At 44.3% G+C, this 19,034-nt stretch overlaps 1 protein-coding gene across 2 annotated transcripts in view; it reads right to left on the bottom strand.

Moving 5' to 3' along the window:
* Positions 1–19,034, bottom strand: part of Myo16 (myosin XVI) — a 482,961-nt gene that overhangs the window by 348,194 nt on the left and 115,733 nt on the right. For both annotated transcript variants that reach the window (XM_006981334.4, XM_015999820.3), the window contains exon 2: positions 7,911–8,174. In XM_006981334.4, the coding sequence (XP_006981396.2) occupies positions 7,911–8,136 (226 nt within the window). In that variant the 5' untranslated portion in view covers positions 8,137–8,174. The remainder of the gene's footprint in view (positions 1–7,910; positions 8,175–19,034) is intronic.

The raw sequence follows: 19,034 nt of genomic DNA on the forward strand, positions 1-19,034 counted from the left end.
AACTGGGTGCAGTGGCCGATCCCCATTCCACGGCTTAGGACCTGCGTGTCCTTGGCCAAGGTAGCCCCTGTTTCCTCTTCATCCCTACAAACAGTGTGCTGGGGGATGTCTCTCCCACAGCAGCTGCTAGAATCCTGAGGAGGGTCCTGTATGCAGGGACCTTCAAATGACATCCGCCAGGCACCCCTACTGTCCACGCATGCTAAGTAGTCTAGTCGTTGCTCTTGTGGCCTGAAGAGGAATTCACAGATAGAATTGGAGCAGTGAGGAGTGGATTTTGACCTTGGCCGCTGTCTGATTTCCGGGTGTCACGAATTGACTGCGTGTGTGAGAACATAAGAATGAGAGCGGGACTTTAGGAAGGTCTTGGGCAATCATGCTATAAATTATAATGAATTTATAATTATAGGGAGAAAGGCTGAAGGTAGACGCATGAGCTCAGAGTTTTTGTAACTATGAATTAGTGAGAAGCTGGATGGCTCGGCCCCTTTGGAAATGGGCTGAAATTCATGTCACTCATCAGCACTGAGAGCGTCTGCATCTGTGCATTCTCCAATGCCATATGCCAGTCACTTAAATATATTTAGTGTCCCATTTAGTCCTCAGATGACCCTGACAGGCACTGTGCTGGGCTCCCACTAAAACGTTGCCCCTGTTTTCCCCTTAGTTCTGGCTGCATCTGGCCACTCTGATTCACTTCCACGAATTATTAATTCTAGAATTCCTTAGTCCTCCACCTGTGAGCTCCTGGCAGTCTGAATAGACAAACGCATGTCTAGGCAGCTCTAGCCATTCTTTGCTGCATTCACAATCCTCCGGGCTCCCCTGTCCCTGCCCCTCTGCTCCACCCGCATGCTTGCTGAGGTCTAGGTCGTTAGTGAGGCATAACACAGTCCACTGAAAGCCAAGGACGCCTTCTGTCCCATCTACTAATGCCATTATACAGTCTCATGACTTTCAATTTTTTTGTCTCAAGCCAGCAAGTCGGGTTGTCTTATAAAAACGCCTGGAGGAGTGTCTAACTAGTAATTAATGGCATCATGTTATTGTCATTGTCCAATAAAAATCTGTGGCATCTTCCTTTCTTGGTCCTATGCAGGATTTGGGGTGACCTACTTTTGCCTATGGATTTTATGACTGTGGATATGTTAAACTATATAAGAAATGCAAATTATAGCTTTTTTTTGTGCTGTCTTTTAATAGTCCAGCTATCTGAATGACCTGGGTAAACTCATGGTGACCACACAGGGCTCTGGAAGATGGTGAGACAGACAGAAGGATGGATCAAAGAGATGGAATTACAGAAACATGGCAAAACACTCGAGGTGTGAGAGGGGTCTGGGTCTGCCTTGGCTCACCTTGAAGATGGAGGGGACTCTGGTCCAAGGGATGCTACCGTCAGCTATGGCAAGAGCCATTCCTACACAACCCAATTTTCATTCCTCCCATTGAGCCCCAGACCTGACTTCTCACTTACAGCAAGGTGAGATAAAATGACGCGTTGATTCTCTTCTGACTACTGAATGTGTTCTCATAGCAGGAGAAAATGAATGCTCACCCTACAGACAGTTACTCAGCATTTCCCACCCCCTCCCTCTGCCTCAAACATGTATTTAAAACCTGACTGTTTCTCACCATTCTCGTTCTACTTCGGTCCAGTCATCCCCTGGCCAGCTCACCCCAGATCCATCTCACTTGCTTCCCCAAGTCCTTCTTTCTGTCCATCCAGGAGGCAGCTACGGGCTGATCTGTTAAGTTCTGAATGTCATGAGATCAAAACCCCCTACTGGTGTCGGGAATCCCTAAATACAATGGGCAGAGTCCTTTTACACACACCTCACAGACTCCTCATCCCCTCTCCTCGTGTGCCCTCTGCTTGCTCTGCCTCTGCTGCACTGCTGGTCTTGCTGTTCCCTCAGCATCCCGGGACATCCTCTACCTTAGGACGCCATCAAGGATGCCCTCCCCAGGTTTCTGCATAGTGGTCTCCCAGGCCCTCCAGGAAGACTTCCTAAGCATGCGTCATCACTGATCACACTATATATTCCTGTGACCTTATTCATGGCCACTAACAGCCCTCAGTGGTCATCAGGGCGCGGAAGCCTTGGCTGCTCCGCTCCAGGCTATTCTCCAAAGAACAGTCTTTGCTGCATGAATTCCTAAAAGGCTTTATATTACTACTACTACTACTACTACTACTAATAATAATAATAATAATAATAATAATAATAATAATAATAATAAAAACCCGGAGCCAGATATTGGGGTAATTGCTGAAAGATTAGAGAGACAAAGGAACAAGCCACTGGAGAAACTTCTCACCACTACCCAATCCTCAGGCCAAATGGAAGGCAAGATCCTATCTCCATGAATCCTCTGACTGAAAGCCTCTGAGTCCTCAGCCAAAAGGCCTCTAGTTCCTGTCCCCTCACACCTTATACGCCTTTCTCCACCAGCCATATCACTTCCTTCCTAGTGATGGGATTAATGGCGTGTGTGTGCTTCCCAAATACTGGTAGCAAAGGAACGAGATCTCACGTGCTGGGATTAAAGGCTTGTGGCTCCCAAGGACTGGGGTTCAAGGTCTGTGCCACCACTGCCTGGCTCTGTTTCTCTATTCCACGGAATCAATCTCCTGCAGCTCAGTGTGGCTTTGAACTCACAGAGATGCAGGAGGATCTCCACCTCCCAAGGGTACCACCACTACCTGGCCTCCCTGCTTAATCCAGTGGCCGGCTCTGTCCTGTGATCCTCAGGCAAGCTTTATTTGATATACAATATATCACCACAGTCTTAGGATACATGGGATGAGTGCATGGACTTTTCCTGTGATATGACTCTTGGGGTTGTTCTGACACCCACTGCAAGAATCCCAGCCATGCATCTTAATGCCGAGACGACATCAACAGACCCTTAGCTGTAGTTCATATCCACCCTTCAACCCACTGAAGAGCTAAATATCCAGGAGTATTCTTTGCTGAAAACGATTTGCAGTGTATCAAGGTCCCTTTTAGGAACATGTGATATGCACCCCCTGCCCCCCGCCCCTATTCAAGAGATTCCCTGGAAATCTCATGACACTTAAATGAACAGAGAATGCAAAGGCACAGACAGAGGGAACAGAAACAAAGGGGACTTTCCAGAAGATACTCGGATTAAAAAGCACTGCTCTGCTCCCATGCAGCTCACCCCGGCTAGCCGTCTGATTGTGTCCAGGTGTCCGTGCCTGCTCGGCTGCCCTGCCACCCATGGCAGTGTGCTCTCCTTGCCTTCCCTCACAGGTCAAGCCTGAGCAGAGGTCAAGGTCAAACTTCTCCAGGACCACGCTCTCCCAGAAGCTTCCCCCAAGCACCACCTCTCTCAGGTTCACTCCGCTTGGCTCATGCACTGTCTTCTCGTCTGTCCTGGGCTTTTTCTTCTTTCTCCCTAGATTGGGAAATTTCACCCCCCTTCCCGCCTTCTGATCACTGAGGACAGCATGGTTTTCCGCTGTAACAACCGCTGGAAAAAGAACCATTCAGGTTGTGTGGCAGGAAGGACTGCACAAAATATGATTTATAACGTTTTAGGGAAGAAATATGTAAAACAGTTTGCTTTGGACTCTGATTTATTACTTTATCACTCTTAATTTCTTTTAAGACCAGAGACATCATCTTGTAATATCTGCGGGTGTTTCATCTAAGGGGCTTTATAATTTTACACACTTATTTTGTGTCTCATTACTTTCCCACCAATACAGGGAGACGGTGTGAAGATCTCAGTGCTGTGTACACTTTCTGTGGCAACAGCTGACCAGGAAGAAGATAGATGGCTTTAAACTTCTACTCCACTCTCCTGAGAAGCACAAGACAGGAAGAATGGAGCGAGAGTATGAGAAACACAGCTCCTCATATCAGTGTGGCTGCTAAGTGATCAGTTACAAATGTGAACAGAATGATGGGGAGCACCATGGCCACCAGCATAGAGATTCAGGTGCGGTCACAAGCACTTGTCCTTTCAGGTGTCATGGGATTAAAGGATCTCTCAGGCTACACCAGATCATACATCTACTGCCACATGCACAGGCATAAAAGCAAACACGTTTAAATGAGATGTACGAACTTCTCAGCAGGGAGCAGTTCAACTGGCATGCCCACACAGAGGGGCGGAGAGTCTTATTATAGCCGTGGTTGCATAGGACGTGCTGACAGTTCTTATGTACAGATTCACAGTCCCGATCTGAGAGCCTTGGAAATGCATACATTCCTAAATTCATGAATTTTCCAGACTGAGCACATTAAAAAATAAAATAAAATCAGGTCAGGAAAATATCTTCTACAGTGAGCTACAAAGAAAACCTGGTGTTTCTGAGTCCTTATGATTTCAAATAGTGACTAATTCATTAAGAAGGATGTCCATTTTAGAGTCTAGACTTGGCCAACCACTGGCCTCAGAGAACATACTTCACACTGGCTAAGAAGTCCTCATTTATACTGTATTAGGTACAATAAGGTCTCTGTGACAATGTCCTTGACATAAACAATTAAAATGAGTCAAGATATAGCACAGCTTGTTTCAACCCATGCTTGGACCTGGACCTAGGCTTTTAGGAAGAACACTCTGGCTGTCTGAATACTAAAGGAAAGGCTTTTGGCCTCAGGGTAGTCAGCAAACAACTTGGAAGTGATTGGGGTCCACATGTAACATTCAGTGGCACACACGAGTGAGCTACTTCCTCAAGTGAGGCCCTCCTTCCTAAACATCCCACCACTTGGCGACAGCACAAAGATCTGGGGACCGATCATCCAACAAATGAGCCTGTGGGGAACATTTCAGGTCCAACCCATAGCATTTCAGTCACTGCCCATGTAGCTCGAGGCTGACATATAATGACATCATATTTAGTTTATCTCCAAGATGCCTGAAAGCTTCTATCAGCTCCAAACTTTTTAAAAAGTTCAAGTCCAACATATCCTTTGAGAATCAAGACAAACTCTTAGCAGACAGCCCTGGTAAAATTAAAAACAAGTTACATACACCTAGATGTGGTGGTATAGCACACATGTGTAGATGTGGTGGTATTGCACACACGTGTAGATGTGGTGGTATTGCATACATGTGTAGATGTGGTGGTACAGCACACGTGTAGATGTGGTGGTACAGCACACATGTGTAGATGTGGTGGTGTAGCGCACACGTGTAGATGTGGTGGTGCAGCACACACGTGTAGATGTGGTGGTACAGCACACGTGTAGATGTGGTGGTACAGCACACACGTGTAGATGTGGTGGTATAATATAGTGCTCCCCTTCTGAGGGGAGGAGTAGAAGACCTTGGGAGGGAGGGAACCCTAATGGCTGAAACACAACAAGCTAAGTCTTTCCCACAGCTTGTGCCAGCATTTACACTGACATACTGAGTTATGAAGTAAGATCCCAGGGCCTTTTACAACTCTGTGCCTGTGGCCTTGCCAGATGAATCCATGAGGCATCTGACTTGGGCTGGCTCTGCTAGCTGCCTGTGGCTTTCCTTGGAAGGAGTTCCACACGGTTGGCATCTTCGGCATCATGGGATCCTCACTACAGTTTAGACATCATTCTCACAGTTCTATGCATTTCCCTTTCTGGAGCTACCTACAGGAACTCCAGTCTTATCACATGTTGTTTGTCCCCCTACCACAGCTTCAGATTTCCTTAGCATTTTGGGTAGGAGTCTCCATGGTCAGGTTTTCCTGCATATTTTCCACTTCAGTAAACCGCCCCACTACATGGACTACACCAAGGTCTTATGCAAGCTGGATGTGTAGCTCAGTCCCCCACTAGACCATGATGTTTTTGGCCTCTGAGTATTTGGGCAGCTGAGTACGCTGAAATGAATCCTGGGAAACAACTTCCTAGGTGGCCCCATGTGAGCAGGGAGCCCAGAAGAGCTAAGTTTTCAAGAGAAAGTTTCCAAGGACCTTCATCTCCTTGAAGCTGTGACAAGCAGGATCTAGGGTACTACGGAGATGTCCCCTAGGACTGTTTCCTCGTGGTCCAGGGAAGAGTGTGTGGCTTTCTTTATTGGTGTTGATCTCTTCTGAAAGTGAGGCTTCTTCAGCCTCTACTTTGTACAGGCTTTTCTGACCAAATTCCAGTTTTCGAATCTTTTGGCTGTGCTTTTCATTTCTAATTCTCACTGAGAAGCAGAGAGAAACTACACCTGAGCCTGAAGACTAGATGCCTTTGACATTTCTTCTAATTGATATAGTAGTCATTCACCTTTAAACATAGCCTGCCACAAAGTCTCAGGACACGGACATAAGACAGACATGTTTTTCATGATAATAACACGTCTGGCCTCCACTGCAGTCTGAACAGTGTCCTTATTCCCACCTGAAATCTAATCAAAATGATTTTTAATTCAAATATTGCTGTTGGCATTCTGGTCTTCTGAGCTCTTATCTGAATTGGCTATTAAACTCATCTCAATATCCTAGGACTCCTCTGACCCCCCAAAGGTGTAATTCCTATGGCTTACTTCTTCTAGCTAGGCCCCACCTCCTAAAGTTTTCACTCTCAGAAGAAGACCAAGCATCAAAATATACTACTCTGGTGGGAGAAACGTCATATTCTATCATAACATACACCCAGAAATGGAGCATTTATCTCACAGTAAGATGAGTAGATTATAAAAGCCACAACAAAAAAGCAGAAAGAAAATCATACATAAAAATGTGTGAATGGTGATGAAATTAATCATGTGAGGACAAAAGGGATTTTGATCAGGCATGCTTAAGAAATCTTCACACCATAACCCAGGATTTGTGGAACAAAAATCTGGCTGAACCACCCCCGTCCCCCAGCTCCAAGGCTAACTAGAAAGCTTCACAGCAGGCTGATGGTGGTAAAAATTGACACAGAGATTAATGCGATGGAGTAGAGATTCCCCCAAATAAACTCACAACTCACGACCTCCTGGGAAAAGTGCAGTCTGAACACATGATACAGGGAAACTGAACACCAGCATACAGAATGCGGAAACTCAACTCCACACTGAAGCAAAATCAGCCTTTCACAAAACAAAGCTTAAAATGAATCAAAGACCCAAATGTAAGATCTGAGGCCATTCACCTACTGTATGAACACAAGCCAAAGTCACAATGCCAGCCTTGGAAATGATTTTTAGAAAAACTGACTCTTAACCCTCTGAGAACTTTGAGGCCGCTGACTTTGCCACCATGTCTGTGTGTATGTGAGGAAAAAATGAGGGGAGCAGTCGCAGCCATCACCTCAGGCAGTGGTTGTCCACCTTCCCAAAGCACAGCCCTCTAACACATCTCCTCCTGTCGCGGTGACCCCAGCCATAACCTTATTTCATTGCTGCTTCATCAACTGTAGTTTTGCTATTGTTATGAATCATGTGAATACCTGATATGCAGGATATCTGATATGTGACCTCCGTGAAACGGTTTTTTGGGGATGGATGTTGCCACCCACACGTTGAGAACCACTGATCTAAGGCCACAAGTCTGTAGATAAAAGTGCCCTGGCGCACGCCTTTAATCCCGGTAATCAGGAGGCAGAGCAAGGCGGATCTCTGTGAGTTTGAGGCCAGCCTGGTTTACAGAGTGAGATCCAGGAAAGGCACCAAAACTACACAAAGAAACCCTGTCTCAAAAAACAAAACAAAAAACAGAACAACAACAACAACAAACGAATTAGAGTATGCAATTTTAAAAGAAGTCATTGCTTGGCTTTCAGATAAATAATTCTCTTTCAGGCAATATATAAATATTTCACCAAAATTTTACTTTTTCACATATCTTCTAAGAGACTGATGACTTCTCATGTCATTTTTTGGAAGGAACACTTTTTTAAAAAAGCATTCTCATCTCCCTAGAAAACAACACACAAAAATAGGCTGTAAGAAGCCCCACGGAGAAGGCATACCCTCTTTGTCATGATGGTGGATGATGGCGTCCTGAATCATGTCAGCAAGGCTGAAGCGAACCTTCTGGCTTTTCCCGGGCTTGGTTCTCTTCAGGAGCCCTTCCTGCTTCTGGAACACTTTCTCTCGCTCATAGTAGGCTTTGATTTGCTCACAGCGCATGCGCTTCACCAGACGCTGACGCTGGCCCAGGGGAAGGGACTCCAGCAGGCACTGGTCAATTTCCATCTCATGGGATCGAAAAACATTACATAGCTGATAGCAACCTGAAAGAAAGAAGAGAGAAAAGTCACTGGATACACCCTCACTTCCTGCCAGCAGCATTGCACACATTCAGACACAATAAGGTCCATGGCCATGAGAGATTCTATATTGCCTATTACCATGCCTGACACTACAATGCCCACTGCATTCCTGATTCTGCAATGTCCACTGCATTCCTGATTCTCCAACATTGGGTGCATTCCTGATTCTGCAATATCCATGGCATTCCTGATTCTACAATGCCCACTGCATTCCTGATTCTGCAATGTCCACTGCACTCCTGATTCTGCAATGTTCACTGCACTCCTGATTCTGCATTGCCCACTGCATTCCTGATTTTATAATGCCTACAGTATTTCCAAATCTTCAATGCCCACTGCAGAGCAGGAACAACCCACCCCATCTCCTCTGTGCTCAATGCACAAAGGCAGCATGACCTATTGTACAGAACAGGGAAACAGTAGAGCAACCCTCACAATTTCGTAACAGTAAAACAAATTACATTTAGATACAAACATGAACTTTTCCTTGACATAATAGTGAACTGAGCCCACCCTCTACCTTGTCTATAAATTTATGTGAAGGGCTCAAATATTTAGTCATTACTCTCAATTATGACTGAATACTAGGAACTAAACCTGAATTTGGGGCTAAAATTTGACACACAGTTACTATTTCTTGGCAAGTCTTCATTCACACGCATAAACACCAGGCACACTGATATGGCCATGTCCCTGTAACTCTTTCCAGCCATGCTAATAAAAGTTAGTCTTCCATTGAGGGGAGGGCCCAACACATTGTGTGGCATTTTAGCTGACACAGTGGAATGGAACATGTAACACATGCTGTCAGTTGTCCATGGTGTTAGTTATTACCCCCATTAACTTCTAGCTGGACCCCTTTTCTTGTGATAGGTAGCACTCATTTCTAAGAGACCTAACTACGGTCAAGTGTAAATACAGAGTTGGCATAAACTTTTTTTTTATCATCTCAGAACTATGGATTAAATTGTGACTATCATCATCATCTTATTAATATAGTGACTAATTGAAGTCTTCATTCTTTAGAACATTCATTTTATTCTCTCATTATATCCCACTAAACCTCCCAAAGTACAGGGGACAACATTACACAAATACATTTACCATGTGGCTAAAAATTATGATTGAAAGAAAATTATCATTATGAATGATCAGATCTGGCTCATGTATTTAGTTAAGTCTAACTGTTCTTATTTTTAAATAAATCTTTTTTTTCATTTATTGACTTTGAATGGGGGTGGGTGTGCATGTCCCATGGGGTGTATGTGGAGACCAAGGGGCTGTTTGACAGAGTTCATTCTCGCCTTCCCTCATGTGGGTTCTGGGGTCCAAACTGTATTATCAGGCTTGATGACTCTTGAGCCATCTCTCTGGCCTGAAACCTTTTTTTTTCCTTTTTTAGTCTAGTGTTTTAAGACAGGATTGAGTCTAGACTAGCCAGGATCCGTGCTATGTACCCCAAGCTGGCCTCATACTTATGATCCTCTTGCCTCGGCTTCTAGAGTACTGGAGTTACAGGCGTGTTACATTTACTGTATGACCATGTCCAAATATATGCTCTTTTCTTAATGTATGTGTTTCCAAAGTTCCAAACAAGTGAAAAATGTTCTACACATGCACAAAATGTGGCTGATTTTATGCTGAACCTGAAAAAAACATAAACTCGCATGCAAAGTCTCCACTTCATCAAAGACTTTGCACTGTTGCTTTGGAAGGACAAGTGGTGGAGATTCTGTGTCCCACACCCTGTTTTCACTGTTACTTTGTAGACCATTGTTCTCATACACACCCAATGCACCATGCTGCCTATCCCTGTTTCATGACTAAAGAGCATGGACTTGAGAGAAGTTACGGCTTTTCTAGGACCCCAGAGATGTCCACCTACTATAGACAAAAGAGCTTCACACAGTAAGAAAACACGGTGACCACCCCCCCAAACTGGGATGTCATATTCAATTGCCTACTTTGAACTAGGGGGAGTTGGCATCTAAGAGTGTTGGAAGTTTCAACTAGTCACCCTTTCCAGTGACCTCAACAGGAACAGGCAATAGTGGCACTCGCAGCATGACAAACTGACGCACAGAAAGCTGAGTTAATGAAGCCCTGACTGACGCTGTCGAGGGCTGGAGAGTGCTCATTAATGTTGAGTAGGAAGTGTTCTCAACTTTCAGATCATCTGGAAGACTGTACCATGTTTGCCTTATTGACTTTGAGCTCCTGACATTCTGGCTTCTGTGACCGTCCTGACTTGTCATTGGATACCCAGGGGACTGTCAGGCCATAGGAAAGCCTGCAGAAGGAAGCAGTGTCCCAGGGAGCCATGCATTGATGAGCATGGTGTTGACAGGGAGGATAATCTAATAAACACAGTGGTCTTCTGGCTCTTAGCCCTGAGAAAGGGTCACTTGGTGAAACTGTCAATCAGCTGCTAAGGCCTCTGCAGTGACAACCATGATACATTGAGTCACCGTTTACAGGCTTCCAAAGGGGTCAGCAAAGGTCACTAGCCAACAATTTTCCCGTGTCTCACAGCCACAGTCGCTAAGCTTCAAATTCACACAGACTCACTTCCAGTATATTCTCTTTGTTAATTTTTTTAGGTTAGCACACAAAGGCCTGTGTTTCCTTCTGACATTTTCATGCATATGTCTCAGTCTACCTTGTTCTAATTTAGGATTTCAGCATAGTCTATTGTTAAATAGTACCATATGCTTTGAATCGTCTATAAGTTGAGTATAGTCTAAAAGTGTTTGATGTGCTGTGATTTTTTTTTTTTGTAATTACAGGAGAATCAAAAGCGACCCGTGGTAAGAGAGTCTGCTCACCTGTTAGCTAACACATTAAGAATAACAATTAAGAGAAACCAAAGTTTTATGCAGCCACTGGGCATCTGTAAACTCTACAAGGCAGACACTAAGCATGGCCTAAGGGGATACTGGACACGGCTCTCAGGCAGGGGCAAAGAAGACATGAGATGGGCTGCATGCCCTCACTGCACACCTCTCTGCATCTCTGACTGCCCCATGACAAAGTCCCCAAGACTCATCTGGGCAGTGGCAGGGCCAGGACTAATAGGGACTGATCTCTTTGCTGGCTCTCTACCCTGTGTGGAACTTACATGGACTGAGAGGTCTCTACTGTCACTGGAGACAATATACAGATGAGTGTGTATAATAAGAATGCCTGCAGAAAGACCCAGTGTGTGCTTATTGCTGTGGCTGGGATTGAGAAGTATCATTGGTTGGTCTTTGGTCTTTTTGGGGGGCCGCCACCCAGCTCCCAAATAAATCACACACGGAGGCTTATCCTTCATTATGAATGCCCCGCCTTAGCTTGGCTTAGTTTCTAGCCAGCTTTACTTATATTATCCTGATTACCTTTTGCCTCTGGGCTCTTATCTCTTTCTATTCCTGTATACCTTTCTTTGTTTCTTACTCCATGGCTGGCTGTGTAGCTGGGTGGTTGGCCCCTGAAGTCCTCCTCCTTCTCTGGCTGCTAGACCTTAGATCTCTTTCTCCCAGATTTCTCCCTCTATATCTTTTTTTCTGCCTGCCAGTCCCATCTACCCTTTCTCCTGCCTTGTTATTGGCCATTCAGTTCTTTATTAGATCCTCAGATGTTTTATACAGGCTCAGTAACACAGCTTCACAGAGTTAAACAAATGCAACATAAACAAAAGTAACACACCTTAAAATCATATTCTACAACAGACAAGATCTATACAAAGTCAGCTTTTTCTTCTGGGAAACAAGTACATGCCATTTCCAGAGTTTCAGGCCCAGTCTGCCCTGCTCTCACATTTTATGCTCTTGTCCCCATTTCCTTCAGATTGATGCTTTCAAGCACTGTGCTCATAGAGGCCACTGTCCCCAATGTCCACACTTAGAGCCCTTTGTCATTGCCTAGAAGGGCACCTCCCACAAAGGAGTGCTTACTTTGACTTGACTGAGCAAGAAGTAAATGTCCATGGTGGTTGGCCATCGGCGCTTTGCAAACTCTCATTGTCTCAACAGCCTCTACCAATGTGCTACTGGGCTTTTGTTTATTTTTCCAGAATGCTGAATTGTGTCGTGAGAACACTAACATTTCTGAATGAAAACCTTCACCATTCCTAGCTACAGAGTGGCGTGCTGGAAATGTGGAAATGGGATCTCTGATTTGTACTGTTTATTTTTTCTTTTCTTTTCATCACAGTGTAGATTTCCAAACACGGTCAACTCCATGAACCACTGTGACATCAAAGAAGAAAACATCATAGAAAAAAATTTTAATGACCGTCCATTGACCAAAAATTGGAAAACATCCAATCATTGGTGGTTCTATTGAGGTGCTATAGTACACAGTGACATTTTAGGTGACATTTTGTGGCTCATTGTTGGAGCCCACTAGTTTCCTGCTGGCTGTACCCAGCAGGACTGCATAAAAGAATGACTGGACCATGGGCCTGGGTAACAGGTGTTTGTCTAACTAGGAAGGGGAGGCCTTTTGCCCTCCCCTTGGCACTGTTATAAATAGATCTTTGGAATAAAGTTCTGGGCTGGTGGACAAGGATCCAGGCCCATCCGAGGCTATCCTGTGTTTCTCTGTTTCTCTCCCCTCTTTATTTCTACCTAGGTCTCTTATCCCTCATTCCTCAAGAGTCCTTCGGGTAAATAAATGTGGAAGCTGGTCCCCCACAGCTCATCAAGACCCTTCTGGATAGTGTCACAAGTCAAGGCTTTGACACACTCTAAACAAAGGTAAGCTGTGCTTCCTGGAGGCTTCTGCCTTTTAATACCTGAGGCTGACCCACGCCCTGATGTCAGGGTCATCACAGAAGAATGGCTTGCCTGTCTCCTGTGACTGATGGCTTTTCTGAGTTTTCAAACTAGATTTTGGAGCATTTTTTTCTCTCAGGACTGGGTTTCACAAAGCTGGGAAGGAAAGATATCTGCCAACAGGCTCCGCGGATTCTGGGCACCATTGGGAATAGAGAGCTTTTTACCCAATTTCCCAAACAAAAAGAAATCTTGAAAATGAAATAAACAATACTGCAATTTTCTGTGTGAAATGAAAGAAAATACGCTTTACAATTTGTAAGCAAAAATATGGATTTATATAAAACTAGGAGGGTGAATAGCTTTTCAGGACACCAGCTCGTGTCTGTAGTTTAGGGAAGGCTTCTGCCCAGGACAGAAGCTGATGTGGCTCTGTCCAGATCACGCTGTTGGCTGGGTTCACACCTGTCTCCTATGGCCTGCGTGATCCAGGCACTGAAAGGCCCTCCTAGATATAAACCACGGTCACAGAAAGCCACATAGACTATCAGCCTGAGCCAGTGAGAAATGGCCTATGGCATGCTTTAGAGCAATGGATGGCTCTGACCTTTGCCCAGGCTCATATAGTTTTCTCTTTCCTGTTCTCTTCTACTCCCGTTCCAATATGTGTTTTCTCCAATTAGCAGCCCCATGATGTGCAGTACTTCTGGATGTTCTTCTCAGGATTTGCTTGTAAGGAACACAATCAAATGCATCTAAGGCATATTGCAAGACAGACACACGCATATGCACGCACACACATATGCACATGCACATGCACACACACCCTCTACAATTATCTGTTTATGTCCATAACTTAAATTAAGGGACTGATTTTTTTCCAAGATTCATTTTTTGGACAGGGTCCCTCTCCATAGCCAAGGCTGATCTGGAGCTGCGTAGCTTAGGCTGGCCTTAGACTTTTGGGATTCTTCCTAAATATACTTAGTACTAGGATCACAGGCATAAGAGATATTGACTGCTATAGATTATATATATATAGATTTTATATATATAGATTAAATATATATATTATGTTATATATATTAAACATATGCTCAATCTGTACAGATGCAAATTTTATGCAGATTAAAGACACTAATACTATGGGTCTTAAAAGTGGCATTTTTAAAAAGAAAATAATAAGTAAAGCCAAAAAATAATGACACGCGTGCTAAAGAATTAACATAGATCTTTATTTGGGTCATATGTAAGTTACCTTAAATGTGGATCAAAGGTCTTGAGGGGGGGTCCCTGCAGGTGTCATATGGCAAGTGAACCTCATGAAGAGATGAGAATGAAAACCTGGTGCAGATCAACTTCGTCACCTGGATCAGACTTCAGGGAGTCAGCACATTTAAAACACAGCACAATTTGGGGAAATTTTTTCCAGGCAACAATCAGTGCAATCCCAGGTGCACAATAAAGCTTAAGGTGGGACTACATAGAGACTCCTTGACACAGTACATGTGACCATGAGGGTGGGTTCTAGAGCTAAGGGGCCTAGAATCTAGTGTGGTCTCTGACTGATAGCATAGAGGTCAGCAGGTTATAACATACATGTGACATCTCCCCTGAGGATGGTAATGGTCTAGGGAGGGGAGAGTCAGGGATAATCATTCTGGGGATTATATAGTGATGTCTACCTCCACAGATAGCAAAAATGTCACCATGTTGTTAACAAAAATCCACTCTCAGCTTTCTGGATGGAGTGAAGGTATTTGGTTTTTATCTTCTCCATTGAGGAGACACCCCTGCCTGATTAACATTCCTGGTTCTCTTGGTGCTTCTCTGTGAGTATAAGGACCTCTTTGCCCCCAATAGGATCCGAAAATAAAGCTTCAAACCACTTGAAGAAAATGTAAAGACTCCCTGACATTAGATATAATTCCGAAAACACAGGGAACAGCAGCGGAGATGGACAAGGAGACTTCACAGCGTCTGTAAACTGTTGAGCATCAGAAGACACAATGAACTGAGGAAAAAGATAACCTGTAAGGTAAGAGAAGTGACTCAAACCCTAAACAGTCAGGAGGCTGGCACACAGAGTCCATGAGGAGCTGTTACAGGCCAAACCCCAAACCAAACGACCTCATTAAAATGGGCCAACAACTGGACAAGTGTCTGTTCAGAAGCGGCAAACACGTGATGCTCGGCTTTTAGAACCATCATCCTCATCACTAATCATGAAGGCAAGTCCTCCCTGGACACTTACTTTTAGCATCTGTTGTTACAAGACCCACAGACTTTCCACGTCTTTTGTTTTTTTCCATATAGAAAATAGCAATAAAACAAAGGAACAATGAGGATTTTCAAAGACAAGAGCACAATCATGTCTACCTCCTCCCCCAGCTGTAAGTCTGCATTGAAGAACGGAAGTCTTTAGAGACTGAGATTTTAGCATCTCTGTAATCAAGTTACTGGGATCTGCCCTTCCTTACAGAACAAAAAATAGAAATTACATTTCAGCAAGATGTACACATCACAATCTGAAGGGGTCTGAAGATCGAGGTTCACAGCATCTCGCTTAATTCTTTTCTAGAAGCTGGAGATGTGAAATATTCAAATAAACTTTAAGAATTTGAATTAAGCTCAAGAAAATCAATGACGTTTTACAATTCACTGTTTTTCAGATTACTTTCATCTCCAAACTTCTTTCCATGTTTAAATTTATGTACCTAGAGGATATTTCTTGGGCTCGCATCCAATTATTTCCACCTAGGGAGGGAATCTGATAAAGGCTTTCTCATTTTAAACAAAACTGGAAACGAAGCAAACACTCATGGATTTTCTGTGTAATCTGTACTTCTGCGTCTGCTTTTCTCTCAGAGCACTTCTTAACAACAGGATGCTTGGTCACGACATACAGCCTGATGGTACTGATTGAAGCAGTTTCCTCTCTGGCCTTTGTTTCTGGCTGGCAAAACCTGGCTCTTGTTTCCCAGATGCCGGTTCCTAGTTCATCCTCCAAGTGAACCAAACTTGCTGGGTTTGTCCTCTGCCTTAGGTGTCCCCACATGACAACCCCCCCCCCCCCCCCCCCCGGCAAAGCTCTTCACAAAGACTTGCCTGACACATGGAAGGCTGGCCAGTCAGAGTCAATCCAGCTCCACCCAAAGCTGTTATCTTCAGCCCCATGATTGGGTGTCAACCATGACGCTTCAGACCTACACTCAACAACGTGCTTGTTGGGATAGTCACTCAAATGTGTTTCTTCTCTGTACCTCTTACAAACCACACAAGCAGAAGCAAAATGGCAAAAATGAAGAGCCAACAGAGGCTCTGTCTTCTCGGGTGTTCTCTCTGAAAGGCCTCCTCTGGAGAAGTCCAGCCCTGTAAGGCCACACCCTCCTCCTAACAGATGTTCAGGGCCAGCCATACTGTGGCTCTCAAGGCTCCTGATAGAGGTAAACCCCAGGAGTGCTCAGCTGACTCTCAAGATTGGGAAACAGGAATTGTCACTCTGTAGTTGAAGTGGTGTCTAAGAAACACAAACTCCTGGCTTCTTCATGTTGCAGCTCCCGAGGGTTTGCCTTGGGTTCTTATACCATGGAAAAGATTTAGGCCCTTTCTCTCCAATATGCTTGTTTGAGCCCCAAATACTAAATTACTCTGAGCTCTGCACCCACTTGAACATAATGCATCCTTCATCATCAACATCTGCCACTCCAGCTGGGACTCAGCTTCCATGCATCCCAGACAAGGTGTTTACTAAGCCAGCTGCTCAGGGCCCAGGCTGTACCAGCACAGGGTCTCAGTTTCAACATTCCCTGACATTTCAGAGCAAGAAGTTTAGTCTGAGCGCTGAAGCCACATGCTAAGGCGAAGAAGGCTTGTTTCAGAAACTACACCAAAGATCATGGGTTTCTACTCACCCCTCTTCAGTGTCCGTCATTAGACTGAAAACCATATGTTTGTACATTTCAGCTTCACAGTTACAAGTAAAAATGTGTATGTCATCATATTTCTGAATGTTCAAAATAAACATTTAAAATACTGTTTTGATATAAAATGTTTCATTCCCTAAAGTGGACTGAGACAACATTGAAAATCACATTTCATTTTAATTCATGATGTTTATTCAGTCTCTTTCTAGTATAAATATATTAGGATAAAATAGAATTATAATTTGTATTCTTTGGAGAGGGAAGGGACTTTGAAGTTGAAATGATCCCCATTGCTATTCACATCAATTTGTAAAAACTTTCAGATGACAGACAGTCTTCAAGTTCCACCCACAAACCGACAGCAGAAAGAGGACAGAGGGTGGAGAGCGGCCATTGGTGTGCCCACCACGAGGGCACTGGTTATCTCGGAGCTTGCTTACTGCATTGCACACCTTGTCTCTAGCCTCCCAGCACACACTCTCCCAGGCAGGCTTGTTTAAAACACCGATTTATCTTCACACTAACACAGAACAGTAGTGCGGTAGAGGACATTGGTCAAGATTTAAAAGTTTACCCTCTGTAGCCCATCCTGCCCACTGAAGGTCTCTGTGAACTTGTGCCCATTCATACTGGCACACTAGAACACATTTTCCACCTGGTTCATATTCCCAATATGGCACAGTCTATTTGCTCTTACCTAGAACAGTCTGTGATCTTTCCCGACAGCCTACCTCCCTTGGGAAACTCCTTTGCTCTGTGTGGTTCTAGTTCTAACCAGCAGGAAGTTTGCCCAGAGCAACTGCCCATCGGGACTGAAAACTGATGTTGACTGAGCCCATCATAATGGCTCAACACTGAAGAGGGTCAAGGTCCTTTTGGGGTGCTGTCCTAGTTTAGACAGTTAAGGATTTTTTTCTCTGAGATCTGATTGATAAAAATAACACTTGGAAGACTTATTTTACGGGCACATCTTGCCTTAAGATCATCCCACTAGGACAAAGATATTTGATACCAAGGCAGAGAAAGAAAAAGAACAATTCTATCAGTTACATTCTCAGATACCAGCGCCTGCAGTACTTGAAGGCAAAATAAACTCAGCTTGAGACTTTCCAGAGAGGAGAACCAGTAATTGCATTCTGTGTTTAAGCCACTATGTATGACTTTCTGTCAATGGCCAGCAAGTGACTCATGCAGAAGACAACAAGTCAGCGATGTTCTGGGGACGCCCTTCTATGACATCTGGTCATATCCACACCCTTATAGAAGATTTACTTATTTTTATATTATTTTTTCTGACTGTGTGTATGTATGTATGTGCAGTACATGTGTGCGGTGCCCACAGAAGCCAGAAGAAGGAATCAGAGCCTCTGGAATTGGAGTTACAGACAGTTGTGAGCTGCCATGTGATGCTGGAATACAAGCCAGGTCCTCTGGAAGAGCAGCCAGTGCTCTTAACCACTGAGCCATCTCTCCAGCTCCCTCCCTCTCTCTTTAAAACTGCATTTATTTTGTTGATTGTCTGTTTGTTGTTTATTTATTGTGGTGGTCAGAAGACAGCCTGCGGTAGTCAGTTCTCTCCTTCTATCATGTCAGCTCCAGGGATCAAACTCAGGTTGTGAGGCTTGGCATCCTTCATCCACCAGCCATCTCACTGGCCTGTTTTCTTTTTGCCATGGACATACATCTCACAGAAACACTAAAGATTCGAATTATATGGTACATGGCAAATTCATTACATATTAGCCAGTTTTAAATAACACTTCAAGGTTTTGGCTAGCTTCCCATTCCTTGTTCAATGTGTATTGTCCATAAAACAGAATACAAAATACCCCTAGTCAATCAACTGCTATTAAATCAACCACTGACCGGATGCCTTCCCTTCTCTGCCCTTGGCTGTAAACTAAGGCATGGAAAGTCAAAATCCCTGCTGAAGAAGGTACGGTCACAGGACTGAAACTCACTGCATATGACAAGGGGAGTGGAATAGAAGTCAGTGAATGGTGTTTATCACGCTGCCGATGTCACCCACTCAGACCCTGGGAACTTGGCATCCAGCTCCTGGAGCACAATGCTCACACCGGCCCTCTTAGGCCTTTTGAACCCGTGGAACTCAACCCTTGCACTTAATGTTTCTTTCT

The sequence above is a fragment of the Peromyscus maniculatus genome, chromosome 17 (genome assembly GCF_049852395.1).
Source record: "Peromyscus maniculatus bairdii isolate BWxNUB_F1_BW_parent chromosome 17, HU_Pman_BW_mat_3.1, whole genome shotgun sequence".
NCBI classification, from domain to species: domain Eukaryota; kingdom Metazoa; phylum Chordata; class Mammalia; order Rodentia; family Cricetidae; genus Peromyscus; species Peromyscus maniculatus.